This window comes from Dermacentor albipictus, chromosome 8 (assembly GCF_038994185.2).
Source record: "Dermacentor albipictus isolate Rhodes 1998 colony chromosome 8, USDA_Dalb.pri_finalv2, whole genome shotgun sequence".
In the NCBI taxonomy this organism is placed as follows: Eukaryota; Metazoa; Arthropoda; class Arachnida; order Ixodida; family Ixodidae; genus Dermacentor; species Dermacentor albipictus.
In genome coordinates, this window is record NC_091828.1 from 117079855 (window position 1) to 117097655 (window position 17801).

Genomic DNA, 17801 nt, shown 5'->3' on the forward strand with positions numbered 1-17801 from the left:
GAATTGAGCGTTGTGCGGCCTCTTGCTTCAACACGATCTAAGCTACGAGTACACAGCGTGGTGTTCCTAGATGCATAGGCTCTTGTCTCCATCGCAGATCGCTTTCGAGATAGGGGCTGCGTCGCCACAATGTACGCAGCTGCCACTGGAGTAGAACACCTCTCCTGTTTGCACCATTCCCGCATATTTCGGGAACTCCACACGCCCGTGATTCGGCCCGATTTCCGTCCGTCTCCCTACACGTAATTGCTTTGCTTTTAATTGTGACATGGTGATGTCTTCGCAGTCGGCACTTCCATGCTGATGGAGCAAACGCAGAAAACAGGAAGACGGACGGTGGACTAACCTAGCACACGTACTACAGCACACGGAGGAAGCTACGGCAGCTATGCTCGAAATACGTACGAGGTGGCCATATTGAAATGCCGATGGTGATATGGTAATGCAGATTCAGGGTCGAACTCGATTCCAACGCGCACACAATTTTTGGGCCCATTTTATTGGGAAAAAAGTGTGCGTTAGATTTGAGTAAATATGGTAGTTATTGCTTTAAAAACATCTTGTAATACTTGTCATCAATTGCTGAAATAATTTGCTTACTATTAGGAATCTACCTTGCAACTCTACAAACAGAAGGGGGGGGGGGGTGAATGAAACTACAGTTACTTGGGTTTCACGGTGTTCAGACAGGACAGGGAAGCAGTAAGGCAGGCAGAAATGTGTACTAGCTTGCAAGCAATTGTTTAGGCAAACTCGGGCCCTTTAAACTAAGATACAACTCGGCAGTAACGACAGCAACAAGTGAAGTAAGTGGGTGTTTAATTGAACGGGAGGCTCTTGCATCTTACTGCCTTTTACACATGCATTGTTGACTCTTCTAGATGCACTCACGATGACTACACCAATTCCTGAACGTGCTGCAAACATCAATCTCTGCTTTGACATTCAGATTTGACTGGCTTGTCTTTCTAGAAAAAAACTGCAATGATTGGTGGATAGGAGTTGCATACTATTGGGCGCACAACTGGTGTGACAGCGTAACTCTGATTGCAGTGACATCATTGATAGAGGTTAAATGGTGCATCTCAGAGCCAAAACAGCATTTAAAAATGGGACAAAGCAAGAACTTGACGACAAAGTGCTGATCTTCAACTGAAATATATTACATGTTGTGTACGGAATATAAGTACACTCGAAAATGGGAAAGGAAATGTGGACAGGGTGATCGCACGCGATCTCGTATGAAGAACCGATTACCTAGCTGTGCACGTAGGCTGACATGTAAAGATATTACTTATTTATCAAAGTGATTTATTGGAGATGCTAACACATGCTGTACCTTTTTGTTCTGCTATCCTCTATGCTTTATAGATTGAGATAACTTTCTGACAGCAGCAACTGCACGAAACAGAAAGGCTTGTGACACTGTGTTGGGCTGAGTTCCAGTCACTACAGGGGCTTTGTCTACAACATCGTAGCTTTTAAGGCATCCGACTTCTGAGCCATCTTGTGCACATAGTCGTCGTGACGTGACCTTTCGCACTCATGCGACGCAGTGTCCCAGCAGCAGCAGCTGTCTACCATCGTGGTGCCCATTGTGTGCTCTGTGTTTGCCCTGGTCATCGTGGCCTTGGGCATTGCCTACCACATGCACACTAGGAACCAGCTGCGCATCGAGGTGGGTATGCAGGGTTTTTCTGGCATTGTAAATGGCACAGCACCGGCTTAGGAGTAGCTTTGGCTACGACTTAGAAGGACAGAAAGCCGAGTATACTAGTCTGGTAGTGATTCACATGGAAAGGTGGGCGTGCATTCGCAAGAGACGACTGTTTATGCATGACACTCCCCCTTTGGGTAAGATATTCGGAGACTGACTTATGCATATGCTAAAGCTATTACTGATGTGCAATGCCTCAGTCACAAGGTGCACTTCTTTGTCCTTATGTTTGGGCTGAACTACATTGTCTGCAAATTTTGGAGTACACTTGCAGTTGTGACAGTGTAACGGAATGTTAGACGGTGTTTCATTGGTCAACAAACGTTTATGCCAAGTCACCCTGGTTTATGCCATGCCGTGTCTGTTTCACACTGATTCCAAGGCTTCATGCATTGTGCTCATGTGGTGTGTGAGCCTTTGTACATCATGGGAGCAACAAATGCTTCAGGAATGAAAGGTCTGAGAAAGAACTAAAATTTTGCATCAACCATCTGGCCAAGCTAAAGTAGGGAGCACATTGCAGTAGAGCACATCGAAGTTTCCAGTTTTGTGAAAAGACTGGGTGCTTTGTCATCGTGGCCCATAAACTTTTGTTCCTAATGTTACAGATGCATGAAATCTGAGTAGTTCTGTAAAAACCAGCTATTGAAAAAAAAAAGAAAAGCAGAATGCCAAGAGTTTGCTAAAGAGGGCTCTCCAAGAATCCCGTATTGATTTGGCATAGTTTGTTGTTTTAGCATATCTACATTCATCTTGCATATGTTCTTGTAGTCATGTGAAAATTATTGTATGGCTGGGCCTAGCAAACCATTTGTCACTAGGAAAATAAGTACTGTAGCAGCAATTTGAAATAAATCAGTCTACCTCAGTGACTGTTTGCAGATACGATAGATGATGGTTGCATCTGCTTCGACACATGGAGGCATGTTATTGTGTACCTGTGGGGTAGGCCTTATTAGGTGTAGGTCTGGCAGTATAAGAAGCTTACTGGGCTGTGTGTGTATATTGACATGGGTACTTGTTTACCTTTCTTGGTTGACTGCTTTTTACCGGCTAACAAGTGCTAAACATCATCACTCAGCGCGGGACGTGCCTCCATGTATCGGAAGTTTCTTGAATTATACCGATATTTCTATCTGTTGTCTATTGTCACCACAGCTTGTGTAATTTGATTGTATGCGCAACACGAATTGTGTAGTGTAGTACTTTCTGGTATACATGTGGGTACCAACGATTACTCTGGAACCTTCGAATACTCGTGTATAAAAGCCGATGCGTTTGATCCGGAGATAACTTTTTTGATGATCACCAACTGTGTTCACCGCTATTGTTGTACCTTTAGTGTAGCCTGTTTTTCGTGGGCACAGGTTTGCCCAGTAATGAGTTCCATTTGTCATTCACAGTTTTTCTGCTGTGTCCTTGACCGTCGCTACTACGTGAAAGCATATATAGTTTGCTTTGTTGTTATGCTTGTAGGCATTTGATGCTATAAGTGAACCAGTGTAATGAATGTAGTAGTCCTAGTTGTAGCATTTATTAAGTAGATGGTTTGTTTATAAAATGAATATGAAAAGCAACAGCCTGCTTCATGCCAGTCACTCAAACTGTGTAGATATTAAGCTGCTATCTGAACAACAGATAGTAGGATGAGGAGTGGATGAGAGATACAGTGTTAATACTGATAAATTCAGTAGACGTAGAAGTGAAATGGGATAAAAAGGAAGCAAGACTATAAATTATTCATTAAACTGTGACTGTGTAAAAGTTCAACTTAGTTCGCATGTATAGCATACAATTTGCATGTGTTTGGGCAAATGAAAGTATGCTTGAAATGTGGGATATCAAGCAGTCTTGTCATTGATGCGAGTTTGGTAAGTGAACAACACTGGGACCAAATATTCAGCCTCCCAGTTGTGATTTCATCTGCTAATGAGAACTGGTTTTCTGCCGTTGAGCAACTGCAAAGCCACTTCCGAAAGAGCAATTAGTGACAACTTTTAGTCTTCCCTTAAAATTAGAAATCTTGATGCACCATCTTTGCCACTCTGATCTTTCTGTTGTCCACATCTAGGTTGCCGATTTTGATTTCAACGAACCGCATACGGACGACCTGGTGGAGAAGACGTTTGCTGACCGCCTCCGCAGTGCCCTCTTGCAAGCCCTACTGGGTGCCATTGATGACGACGCGGAGGCCGAGTCTAACATGTCGCCAACAGCTTCCAGCATTCGCCACCCTGTCGCTGCCAGCCGAGAGGAACTGCATCTGGTCAGGAGATCTTACGGCACTATCGCGTGACTCAGGTACAGGCGTGCAGGTGAATGCTGGGTTAGACAGAGCTTGTCCAACCATTGAGAGAGAGATGCCAGATGATTGGCAGAGCCAGGCAGCCTTCCATTTAATGGAGAATAAGGGTGGCTGCACACCATTTCGGCATTGAAACTTGTATGAAAGGAACTGCGAGAAGAAAGAGAGGAGGATACTTCACTCCAATGCCAGTATTTGAACAGATGGACTTTGTCAAGGCAACAGAGAGAGTGAGAGCGCCTGGGAAGGTTGTGTAATGTGAGTGTATGTCAGAAGAGGATGTGCAAGGTTTTAGCGGAACAGTGGTGTGAGGAATGCTTGCTGGAGGTGAGGCTGTTAGTTGCACTGCTAAGAAGTGGGGAGTTTTTGTACCTGTAGTTCCCGTTTTCACTTCCTCTCTTTCCTAGCTTCCAACCCACACACAACAGTCAAGCTTCATTGAATTGCACCAAGAATGGCGATTACTAGCCCAGACAGAAACAAGTTGCCTGGTCAGAACATTGGTGCTGAGTTAAGGCATTTTTTCCCCCTCATTTTTCTAAACTCCGGTGGGCACCCTCTCTTGTCTTTGTACCAGTTTCCACGTTATCCCCAGAGCCCTTCCTGCCACCTTCTTTTCCCCCGATAGGGTTGTAACCACTTCGTATCACAAGCCTTCCTTTCTTCATGTGTTTTTAGCATTCAGTAGAGCACTGAGAGAAACTGGTTGACTGGTTGGTGCTGAATACTGTACACTTGACACATCTATTAACCAGTGCCTCCCCAGAGCACTGACAATATAGTGCACAATTGGCTGTAGTGGGGACACAAAGTGCTGCTTGCACCCAATTTACTGTACTGATTTGACGTAATCGCCAGACCATCTGCAAGATGACCATCTGCTGAACCTCTCCCTTCGCTCTGTAGAACTATGCGGCTTGTCTCATAATTAAGGGATCCTTAAACAGGCTTGGACTGCATGCCAAGAATATGGGTGCCATGCATTTCAAGCCAACACAAGCTCAGTACACTTGCTGAATCCACCCTGTTATTTGCACGAAGCGGATCACATGATTTTATGCTAGCACAGAACGAGCCCAGAATGCTCCTGCAGGAAGCATGTACTGTTGTTCTCGGAAGTGCGAAATGAACTCATGCAAAGTGATCACGAAAGTGCAGCTTATTCTTAGCTAGTTTAGGAAGTGCTGGCAAATCAGACAGACTTACAACAGTATTTCTTTGTGCTTTCAAGTACACACACACACGCACACCTTGCTCTTGGCACTTATCCTCACATCTACACCTGCCTAGCTTCCCCGGGCCTCGTGGAGGAGAACATATTGCCACGTGCTACTAGAAGATGATGGTGTTGACCCGTGGATTTAGTGGGATGTGCCGATAAGCGGCCACTGCTGATCTGATTACGATGACGTGCCTGGCTTGATGTTGACTAGCTTCCATGTTGGCCAGTGCCTGCTACCCTTGTAAATACATCCTGTAAATAGTTTTGCTACTGTACTTTCATGTAACATTTATTTGCAGATGTTGGAATATATTTGAAGTTCAACGTCATTGTGACAATTTATTTTCTTGCTGTACTGTGCAGTGAACCAACAATCCACGACAGTTGCACTTGTACGAGGCCCTGGGGCGGAGTCGCCTCAGACCTACGAGAGAGAACCATAGCGCCGATGCCAACCAACCACTCCAGAGGTTTCGGAGCAGCTGTCAAGAGAAAGGAGAGGAGACAGGATCCAGACCTGTTCTGGGGTCCTGGAGTGTGCGGTCCAAGCAGTTTGCATGGAGGTTATCTGGGAAGAGTGCAGGAAAGTTTACGTCACAGATGGGCATGGTGACTGTCACCCTCTGCTCAACTTGCGCCTGATAATGACGGATGTACTCATCTGGCAGCTACTGCACCAGTACTATAAGTACACTGAAACAGAAAGTGATATTTGGAAAGCAAAGAAACAATCAGTGTTATGACTTATCCCTTTCAAAAATCTACCCGAGCTTTGCACATTTCAACCAGACACTATAAATTAAAAAGGATATTAACAAAAAAATTAAATGTATTTGTGCAATTATTGAAGTGTATGTTTCAGAATCAAATTTACTGGTTCTTTTTGAAACACATTCGAACAGCTAGTACCTGTTCCTTTAATGGTTCGGCACGGATAGATAAAATTTAATGTCTAAGAGTAATACAGAGTCTAATAATTAAGAGACACCATAGTAGAGGTTATGCAGATTAATTTTGACCCCCTTTTGTTCTTTAACATGCATTCAAGACTTGGTACACGAGCGTTTTGGTATTTTGCCCTGTGGGAATGCAGCTGCTGTTTCTGAAAATCAAACTCTTGAACTCTGCTAAACAGCAGAATGTCGTATCTATTGAGCCACTACATCGGCTTGCCAAGACGGCAACAAAACGGAAATGAAATTGTTTTTTTGGTGCTGTATGATTTCATACTGATACATACACATCCACTGAAGGAGGTCAGAACAGTCATTCCGACATAATTACGACGAAGAGACTTGTGCGCTAGTTACTAACTAGACTGGCCAGCGTTGCAATCCATCGTGTAAATACTACATTGTGTACTAATTTCAATGTAATCAGCGCTTCATTCAAATAACAAAATGAATGCCCACTGTATGAAATTGACGACTCCTGCTAGCATGGTGAAACAGTTGTTGTGCCCCGTGGCAATTGCTTTCTTTTTTAGACGCACTTCTTTTAAACCAGCCAGCACTGCAGTCGCCGCTTGAAGTGCCTTGGAATATCTAAAATACACGCTTATCATGAAAAGCCAACAAACAAATACCCTAAGGAAAGCATAGGGGAAATTACTTGTACTTACTAACTGAATTAAGCAAATGATAAATTAATGGCAATGAAAGTGGATGAAAGAACGACTTTCCGCAGGTGGGGAACGATGCTATGTTTTCTTTGGTGTCTTTTTTTTTTGTTGGCTTCTCATGCTATGATTAATAAAAATCGGGACCCTCGGCCAACCTCTTCTCGTAAAATACACTCGTGAAATATATCACATTTTATTTGTTATTATTGACACCATAGCTTTTGCTGACAGTAACTTTTTGGTCATCGCAGGCAATTGTGATTCATCAGCAACAGCTCCTGGGGGTCTGCTATCGAACCTCGATATAACCACCATTAACGAATTATTGGATATAGTGAAGCAAATGAAAAAAATCATTGCTGTTACGGTGTAACAGATGTATGTTTGTAAGGAATATTGGATGTAACGAAGCCATTTTTCTGTCGGATGCGAATTCATTATAACGAGGTGCGACTTTACTTGGTACAGGCTGTTTGAGTGCGACGTGCAAACGCTCGTTTCGCAGCCTTTTGTTGTGTATTGTGAGCAGCCTCATTTAGAGGTTATGTGCCTTTTGAAGCTCTGTCAGGACTGTTGTGCTGTTTGTCCCAAAATGTTATTCCCAGAGGGCCACATTTGTGATCAGAGCATACGCTGATGTGTATGCACTGCAAGAGTATGGAGGCCTATGTGTCAGGGAAATCTCCTTGGTCTCAAGTAACCCCACTACCCTAAGAAAAAAAACGTGTTAAAAGTGCTGCAGTCTTGCCTACCTGTAGCTGTAGTCTTGCCTACCACAGCTGAAGTAAGGAGTATTTATAAGTACAGTCCATATTGTAAAATACAAACTATATTAAGCGTTCGCAATCAGTTAAACATTTCCACTTCAGAGAAGTAAGAGTCTAAACGTGTATGCTAATGAATGCAAATGTGAAGGAGGAATCTACTTTTGTTTGAGTTGAAAGTCTATGTGCAACTCTGTGATGCTGTTGACGAAAGTTAAGTTGGTTGCTGTTTCCAAGTGGGTTCAGTGTTTTTTTTCTCATAAATTTTTTTCTTTGCACTGTGAATGGACTGCCTGCTTGTAAAAGGAAGCAGCATGCTCATTGTTGCATCATTGAGTGCTGGACCCGTGGCAACTGGCAACATTGCAGCAGGGGATAAAGGTGTCTAGGGAGGGGTGGGGCTGTCCATGCATGCATGTTGTTGGTGTTTATGGAACTCCATAATGTTCCCATAACAGATAATGGGGAACCCAAACTGCAAACTTCTATGCCACTGTCCCCTGCTGCAGCTGGTTACGTTGCAGCAGTGGATAAAAGACATTGAAATGCGGGGTTGTGCATGTGTTTCGCGCATTTACATTGGTGGTGTTCTTGGACATAACTTAATCAGAAACTTACTGATTAATGTAGAACAGAGCTTGCAAAATTGATATTTTTTTTTTGGGGGGGGGGGGGGGCATTTCTTGCTGCAACTGGTAATGTAGCAGGATATGAGAGGAATTAGAGGGCCAGGTTCAACCATTGGTTTTGGTGCTCATTAGAGATGTCATGATTTCATCCTAGAGGTTTTTGGGCACTGTGGCACTCAGTTCCAGGTGACTTTGCAATCCATAGCTGGTGTGGATGGATTGTTAGTTGTTGTGCTACTCCACTTTGGCAGACAAGCCAAGCTCACTAGTCTGAACCTGTGATCAAAATAAGCCAGTTGGTTGGACAGCCATTGTATGTGCTTTGTTTGCATTAGAATTTCCGGCAATTTGCATGTGGTTGTTCGTCCACAATGCTGGTATCATTTCTGTTGAAGGATGTTTGTTCCAAACTTGTATCAAGTTTGTCAGCTCACTTCCTGATTAATGTGTGCCTTTCACTTGCAGTCGGTGGCCTTGAAATGACCTCTAGTGTGTAGGATGGCATGTCTCTTATTATTGACATTTGAAACGCCCTTGTATCGTGGCTGCCAAGAGTTATGTGCACAATAGTGGCAGGCAGCTGATAGTTGACCGAACATGAGCTCTTCTATAGAGGCTAGTTTATGCAGATACGTTGTTAAGATGCCACACACAAGTATATGTGTGAAGACTGATTATCAATACCTCTTTTTGGGTGAGTGTCTTCATGTTGAAACATATGGGTAACATTGCAAATAGACGACCACAAGAAGGGAGACACGTACACACAAGCGCTTGATTAGGAGACTTGATCACTGCATTTGTGATTGTTTCATGTTGTTGGCACGTAGGTGTCACGGTGTTGGGTGTCTACTTGCAGGTGAAGCTATTTTAAATGGGGTGTTCAAATAGCGAAACTTGCTAACCAAATTGAATGACCTTTGAATATTGAATGCCGGGTATTTTCATTTATAAATAAAATGAAACATAAAGGTTGTGTGAAGTCCGTCTGGGGGTGAAAAAGAAAATGCCTTTTTACATCATTTTAAAACTGTAAAGTTGCTTAAAGCTGGACGTGTAGTCAAGTAAGGAAAAAGTGAGAAACAACTGAATGGCAGTCATATCTGGATGAAACACGGGAACAGCCAGTCACTAAGCACATGTAGAGGGTTGCGGTCGTCGCAAGGGCAAAGTGAAATACGATAGCACTTTGCATTGTTTTAAAGCAATACAAGAATGGTGCCATTGTGAAAATGATAAGTTTCTTTGCCTAAATTGAGAAACAGTTTTCTAGGGTGCTTAAAGAGAAGACTTCCTTATTGATTGACTAGAAGTAATTCAGGAGAAGCCAGCTGCATCATGTGTTTCCTCTGCAATCGGTGCCTTTGTGCTGCAACAGTAGTTGCCCTGCGATAGGATAATTCGGAATGTTCGACACTTGCATCTATGTTTATGTTTATACGTGTAGTCTTCAATAACAGTTGTTATTCCTTATATTTGGACATGAGCGAAATGTTCTATAACTCCACGTAGTGAATTCTCGAATTTGATACAAATCGAATAGCAAAAGCTATTCAATTCATATTTGAAATTTGGAATATTTTTCTACCCCTAATTTTAAGTATGCAGAGTTTGCTGAGGGAATAAAATTCTTAAGCTTTGTTTAGAGGCAAGAAATGGAGGAACAGAAAATTGAGTTTGAAAACAGTGCACTGTTTAAGCTTGTCTCATCAAATTGATTACAATGACCTATAGTTTGACATGTCCCTTGAAGTGTAGTGTCTTCACGTTAGCAAAGTTGAAACGATGCATCTGTAGGATCTCTAAAATCAGGCACACTGACTTGAGGTTCACTCGTGTGAGTGTGGCCTTATTAAATGAAAATGAGCTCCTAATAGATAGGATATTACAGGACAAATTATTTTGACATCGTGTTGGATTGCTGGCTATCTCATTCCATTGCTTTACGTAATAGCTGCAGATCTAATTTTACTGTCAGTTGATGTGCAGTGCCTACAAGTGTGTGCCTTGCCCAATTTCTTTTTCAGGCTCAGGTATAGACTAGCTGGTGTGTATCCACGTTTTCAAAAAGCAGCACAAAAGATGCTGACAAAGAATAATATGACGTCGTCGTATTCTGGCTCTGTGTACACATTCTGCACGGCTTCTTAAAACATGCACAATCTTTTCTCTTACACCTAGCTATCTGAGTGCGGCTCTTTTACATGCTGTTGCAGCACCCTTTCTACTGTGTTTCAAGTTTAAGGTTTTAACATATACGGTGTACTTGTGAACATATAGAAGTGTAGTTGTTATTGCTTTGTGTACATTTTACGTGCCCGGAGCATTCAGTCATACATAATTTAATATGTGACACAAGCACAAATAGTCCTCCCAAAGACACCTGACAATATGTTACACCTTTTTGCATCTGTTTCAGTTTCGTGAGAGAGTAATTGTTATATTGCCTGTGTGCTCTTCCTTGTTTTGTTGGCTGTTTTGCTGGTAGATCCTATTAAAAACAGCACCTAGCTAGCACACCACGTAGGACTTATTTACAGGTAATGGAGATTATGGGAAAACACATACTCATTGAAGTGTGAGGGCTGCGGAGGACAATCCCGAATCTTAGCGTGCTGCAAAAATTTTCCCACAGGCCCTGACAACATTTATGTCCAAGTGAAATGTGGAGTGCAACCCTTCAGGTCGTGTAAGCACTATCTTATATACAAAGAATGTGGTATTATGCATTTATATTATTTTAATATGATAGATATTAAAGTTTACGCTCCTGTTTTACTTGATGAATTTTATATATATGTATATTTTATTGTCTTTTAGAGGATGCAGTCTTTTGCTGGGATCATTCACATATCGCAGGACACTGTATATTTGAAATGTAGTATTGTCAGCCATTTGTAACATTTTTGTTTATACATTGCTCTATACATACAATGCAAGTTTTGAAGTTTTAGCTCTGTTTGAAATTACTGCAATAGTTACGTGTTTATTGGCTATATTGCAATGCTAAAGAGAGCACATGAATTACAATGTAGCATATGTGTTTATTTTTTCATTTATTATTATTCTTATTATTCTCTTTTTTTTGCTGTAAGAAATTTGTGGCTGAGGTTCACACATATATTTTCCAAAAATTGCCATGTATTTCTTGCCCTTTACCAATACGTACTGTGCCAAAGACGCCCCACCCCAGCTGCTTAGTTTTGTCTGTGCTTGCTGTACTTTGGAATAAGTTAAGCTAGTAGCAAAAGTGTTTGCATTTTCTAAATCTGGCCACCCCTCCTGCAAGTGTGTGAAGCATGTCACTCGCAGATTTAACTCCCTTCACACTGGTCTCGCCAACACCTTCAGCAACGTTTGTTAACTGTTTTTAAGGATACCACATCCGGTGTGGCGCACTTACTGGTTCATGTGATGTTTTATATATCCGGAGCACCTCGTTTTGTCCTGCCTGTGAGGCACCGCAGTGCCAGGTGTAGTTACGCTTGGCTCATGGCAAACCATAGCTTACATGTTCCTACTAATGTACAACTTGTGTGTCGTGTTGGAAGCGATGGCTTCGTTTCCAGTTGTATAAATGTGTCGTGAGAGGGTAGGAATATCTTGAATGGAACCTCTGTGTTATACGTCACATTTTGGTTTCTAAAACCATGACTCCTGTGGGGTTCACTTATAGTACAGACATCTTTAAGGGCATAGCATTGACCCTTTACCAACCAACCTGTTGTTTTTGTGAGATGTGAATAAATGTTTGGCTACTTCTCTATGAAACAGTTGGGATGAGGCCTTGATCTACTTGGAAGTGCTATGAAGTATCCTCAGGAAGACTGATGTTTGAACCCCCGCAGGGGCGTCTGCGTCAGCAGGCGTTTGGTGCGTTGCGACACCACGGACCCGAGCACATGAGGGTTGGACCCTCCCGCGTGTAGCCGTGCGCGGCTTAGCCGTGTCTGGGGAAAGGGGGATCCTGGGGGTTGAGCTGATGCTGGGTGTTTGGACCTTTAAGGCCCCCCGGCGGAGGCAACACACCCCTTTGGCCTCTGCTTCACATAGACGGCACCCCCGGACTGACCCACCCGGGGGAAATCGGCAGTCGCCTTTTCCTGTCCTCCTCTCCAATCTTCGTCTTTCTCTCTCGTCTTTTTCATCTTTCCTGTCTTCTCATTACTTCTCCTCACTTCCTAGTTTCCCGGCGGCAAGGGTTAACCTTGTGTAGCTAGCCAGCCTTGGTTATGCTGTATTTGGTTATAGCAGCGATGTACGGCTGGCGTTGGCAGGGTTTCTCTAGCAGGAACTCCTGTCACGTCCCCCTGTTGGGCTCCATGGTGGGTGGTCGGCATCGCGGCCGAAAACCCTACTGTACTCATGGAAAACACTTTTCCTAAACTCCCTGATCGCCCTCAGAAACGAGGGCGCACCGAAGAGTTCTTTCAGTTTTTCGGACGCCAAGTCAACAATTTTCCTCGTTTTCATGTAATCCACGCAGAAAAACCGGCTAAACAAGTACGAACAATCTCCCCTTTCCTAGTATCTAAGTCCCTTACCGAAGTTTTTGGCCCAGGATATAAGGTGTCAAGGATGGCTAGCGGTGACCTCCTCTTGGAGCTCCGCGACCAGAAGCAATTTGAGAAGCTGCCACAGCTAGTATCATTTGGGGAGACCCAAGTAGTTGTAACCCCGCACCGCACGATGAACACTTCCCGCGGCGTTGTCTCGGACGATGATTTGCTGGAGCTCACTGAGGCTGAGCTCTTGGAGGGCTTCAGCGAACAGAATGTTATAAATGTCAAAAGAATTAAGATGAGGCGAGATGGAAAAGAACTTGCGACCAAACACCTAATACTCACCTTCAATTCAAGTGTCTTGCCCGAGTCAATCGAGGCCGGGTACATCAAGCTCCGTGTAAGACCATACGTGCCAAATCCCCTCCGATGTTTCAAGTGTCAGCGTTTTGGCCACAGTTCGCAGAGCTGCCGAGGCCGCCAAACTTGTGCGAAATGCAGCGCGCACGAACACTCCTCTGAATCTTGTGAGAATGCTTTCCACTGTGTAAACTGTGATGGCGAGCATGCCGCATACTCGCGGTCATGCCCGTCTTGGAAGAAAGAAAAAGAAATAGTCACAATCAAAGTAAAAGAAAACATATCATTCAAAGAGGCACGCAGGCGGGTTGCATACCTTCCTAAGGCCAGCTTTGCCGAAGTGGCGCGTCAGGGGGCAGCGTCACAACGGCCTCCGGCGGCTGTCCGACCCACAAGCCGTGAGTCGGCAGTTACGCCATCTGCCCCCGCGGCGGTTGCAGCTAGCGCTGCTCCGCCTACCCAGCAGGCGGGGCCATCGACCCCGAAGGTGGGTGCAGCCGAGGCTGCCCCACCCTCCCCGGCCCCTTCTAGCGCTGGCAACAGCCGGCGCTCCCAAATTCCTCAAAATGCCCCATCGACCTCCGGGCTGGTGGGCGCAAGGGTCTTGCCCTCCAAGGCGGGACCCTCTCTAGTTACTTCTCGCTCGCAAGAGCACGTGTCCGGCGCCTCACCCGAGGCAATGGACACCACACCTAACCTCAAGGCGCACCAAGCGCCGAAGGAGCGGCGAGGCTCACTCGAACGCTCCAGAAAGAGCAAAACCCCGGTTATAGGGCCTCGAAAGAGCTCTGTAATCTAAGGCATCACTGCCGTTTCCGTAAGCACAGCACCAACTTACTTTAAATATGGATACACAAATCATACAGTGGAACGTCAGAGGTCTTCTTAGAAACCTTGATGATGTGCAGGAAATCATCCACAAACATAATCCAAAAGTGCTGTGTTTACAGGAAACACACTTAAAATCTAAACACACAAACTTTCTCCGTACGTATCTTACGTTTCGCAAAGATCGCGATGATGCCATCGCATCATCGGGTGGTGTTGCGATTCTTACTCATAGAAGTATTGCGTGTCAGCCTTTACAGCTACAAACGCCCCTTGAAGCAGTGGCGGTTCGAGCTGTTCTTCTGGATAAACTCGTCACCATTAGCTCGATCTACGTACCCCCACACTACAAATTAAACAAACATGAATTCCAGTCATTTATAGACGAGTTGCCAGAACCCTATGTTGTTCTTGGCGATTTCAATGCGCACAGCTCCCTGTGGGGCGACTCTCGTACAGACGCGCGAGGTCGTCTTGTTGAACAGTTCCTTTTTTCTTCAGGTGCCTGCTTGCTCAATAAGAAGGAACCCACGTATTACTCCCTAGCAAACAGAACCTTTTCTTCAATAGATCTTACCATAGTTTCCCCGTCCATACTACCCGAACTCGAATGGGAAGTCGCGAACAATCCTTACGGGAGCGACCACTTCCCTATACTGATAAGAACATCTAAAGAAAACGAATATCCTCCGCAAGCTCCTAGGTGGAAGATAGACACAGCTGACTGGGAGAAATTTCGAACACTTACTAACATCTCGCTGGCTGATATGTCTTCTTTAGAAATCGATGCAGCTGTGGAGTACTTTACAGCCTTCATCATAGATGCCGCAACTAAATGTATATCACAAGTAAATGGACTGGCAGGCAAACGGCGTGTTCCCTGGTGGAACGATGATTGTAGGATCGCTCGTAAGAAACAAAATAAAGCGTGGGGGTTGCTACGCGCCTCCCCCACTGCGGAGAATCTTATCAATTTTAAAAAAGTTAAATCCCAAGGCAGGCGAACCCGCCGACAGGCCAGAAGAGAGAGCTGGCAGAACTTTTTAACAGGTATCAACTCGTATACAGATGAGGCCAAAGTCTGGAACAGGGTTAGTAGAATAAGAGGGCGACAAACATACTCCCTCCCTTTAGTAAACACACAAGGCGAAACCATGCAAGACCAGGCAGATTCACTAGGGGAGCACTTTGAGCGTGTGTCAAGCTCAATCAATTATTCCCAGTCCTTTCTTAAGCATAGAGAAATAATAGAACGTCAGCCAATCATACGGAAATCCAGGCAGAATGAACAGTATAACCGGCCTTTCGGTATTGCCGAGTTGAGAGCTGCCTTGAACACATGTAAAAGCACTGCACCGGGACCAGACAGAGTCATGTATGACATGATCAGGCACCTACACACTGACGCACAAGTTACACTTCTTACACTATACAATACTATTTGGGCTTCGGGGTACCTCCCATCCACATGGAAAGAAGCAATTGTGGTTCCTGTCCTAAAGCAGGGAAAAGACCCTTCCTTGGCGGCTAGTTACCGTCCGATAGCTCTAACTAATTGTCTGTGTAAGCTTTTTGAAAAAATGATAAATCGCAGACTTATACATTTCCTTGAGCTCAACAATATACTCGATCCTTATCAGTGTGGATTCCGAGAAGGGCGGTCCACAACCGATCATCTTGTGCGCATGGAAGGAAATATCCGCGATGCCTTTATACATAAACAGTTTTTTCTATCGATATTCCTCGATATGGAGAAGGCATATGACACGGCATGGCGTTACGGGATCTTACGAGACCTGTCGGCAATTGGCATCCGTGGAAATATGCTGAACACAATTGAAAGCTATTTGTCAAATCGTACCTTCCGAGTAAAAGTCGGCAATGAACTCTCACGTCCCTTTACGCAAGAAACTGGTGTACCCCAGGGAGGCGTGCTCAGCTGCACTCTCTTTATCGTAAAGATGAACACGCTACGTGCTTCACTACCACCTGCCATTTTTTATTCCGTATACGTAGATGATATACAAATAGGCTTCAAATCCTGCAACCTTACAGTATGCGAAAGACAGGTACAGCAGGGCTTGAACAAGGTTTCCAAGTGGGCAGACGAAAACGGATTTAAGGTCAACCCCCACAAAAGTGCTTGTGTTCTCTTCACAAGAAAGAGAGGCCTGGTCCTGGATCCTTGTGTAGAACTGGGCGGACACCAAATTCCTGTCAGCAAAGAACACAAATTCCTTGGTGTTATTCTTGACTCTAGGCTCACTTTCATTCCTCACATAAAACATGTTAAAGAAAAATGTCTAAAAACAATGAACCTACTTAAAATCCTATCATACACAACATGGGGTAGTGACAGGAAGTGCCTGTTGAATCTTTACAGGAGCCTAGTTCGGTCGCGAATGGACTATGGAGCCGCAGTGTATCACTCTGCTGCCCCGAGCGCGCTAAAGATGTTAGACCCCGTACACCATCTGGGAATCCGTCTGGCCACTGGGGCATTTAGAATAAGCCCTGTTGAAAGTTTGTATGTTGAGTCCGATGAGTGGTCACTCCATTTTCGGAGAACTTACATCAGCTTCAACTATTTTCTGAAAGTGCGCTCTAATAAGGAACATCCGTGTTTCACAACCGTTAACGACTTGACATGTGAAACACTTTTTCATAACAGACCCTCTGTGAGACGTCCTTTCTCACTGCGTGCAAGAGAATTTAGCACGGAAATGGATGTCCCAATTCTCGACCAACGCCTAATGCCTCCAGCTAAGCTAGTACCACCCTGGGAGTGGCAGCTGATAGAATGTGACACATCCTTTGTACAGGTCACTAAACATGCGTCAGAGACACATATCAAAATGCACTTCTTGGAGCTCCAGTACAAGTACTCGTGCACAGAGTTTTATACGGACGCTTCTAAGTCGCATGCCGGGGTGTCCTACGCAGCCATTGGCCCATCCTTCTCGGAATCCGGTGTACTGCACCCTGAAACAAGCATATTTACGGCTGAGGCCTATGCACTACTGTCGGCTATGAAACATATCAGAAAATCAAATGTTCAAAAAACAATTTTATTTACAGACTCCTTAAGCGTGGTAAAAGCCTTGAAGTCATACTGTAAACACAGAAACCCCGTAATTATTGAGCTCTATTCCGTCCTCTGTAGAGCGTATATGTCTAACCAGCATGTCATTATATGCTGGGTGCCTGGACATAGGGGCATCGAGGGTAACGTTCTAGCAGACCAGATGGCCACATCAATTTCATTGCATACAGTCAGTCCTACTGCTTCGGTCCCTGTCACGGACCTGAAGCCTTTCTTAAGAAGGAAACTGCGAAACCACTGGCAACGTAAGTGGGACGTAGAAGTAAATAACAAACTGCACGTGATAAAGCCACAGTTAGGTTCTTGGCCCTCCGTAACAAAATCACGGCGAACAGATGTCCTATTCTGTCGCCTCAGAATAGGACACACATTTGGTACACACAACTTCTTACTCACTGAAAATGATCCTCCAACTTGCGGTAGATGCGGGGAGAGGCTGACCGTCCTCCATGTCCTCCTGGAGTGTCGGAAAGCCGAATCTGACAGAAAGAAACATTTTCCGTTAGCATACCGGCAGCATATTCCCCTTCATCCTGTAATGTTACTCGGCCCAGAACCGCTCTTCGACACTAACGCAGTCCTAAGTTATCTGAAAGATGTGTTGCATGTTGTTAGCCCAACATGTTCGTAGCGTCTCCTCTCTTCAGAGGATGGCGCTGCGATAGTTCTTTCGTGTAGCACGTGCCTCTAGGCCCTTGTGTTTGAAGGGCTCTGGCGAGGCAACAGTGCTCCAGGCATTTTTACCATCTC

At 44.5% G+C, this 17801-nt stretch overlaps 1 protein-coding gene across 2 annotated transcripts in view; it reads left to right on the forward strand.

Moving 5' to 3' along the window:
- The window catches only part of LOC135910339 (transmembrane protein 130), a 70651-nt gene extending 58622 nt beyond the window's left edge, over positions 1–12029 (forward strand). The window contains exons 7-9 of one of the 2 annotated variants that reach the window (XM_065442370.2): positions 1557–1678; positions 3789–4018; positions 5608–12029. In XM_065442370.2, the coding sequence (XP_065298442.1) occupies positions 1557–1678; positions 3789–4013 (347 nt within the window). In that variant the 3' untranslated portion in view covers positions 4014–4018; positions 5608–12029. The remainder of the gene's footprint in view (positions 1–1556; positions 1679–3788; positions 4019–5607) is intronic. The other variant, XM_065442371.2, reaches the window with a different exon arrangement.
- Positions 12030–17801: the final 5772 nt, after the last annotated feature.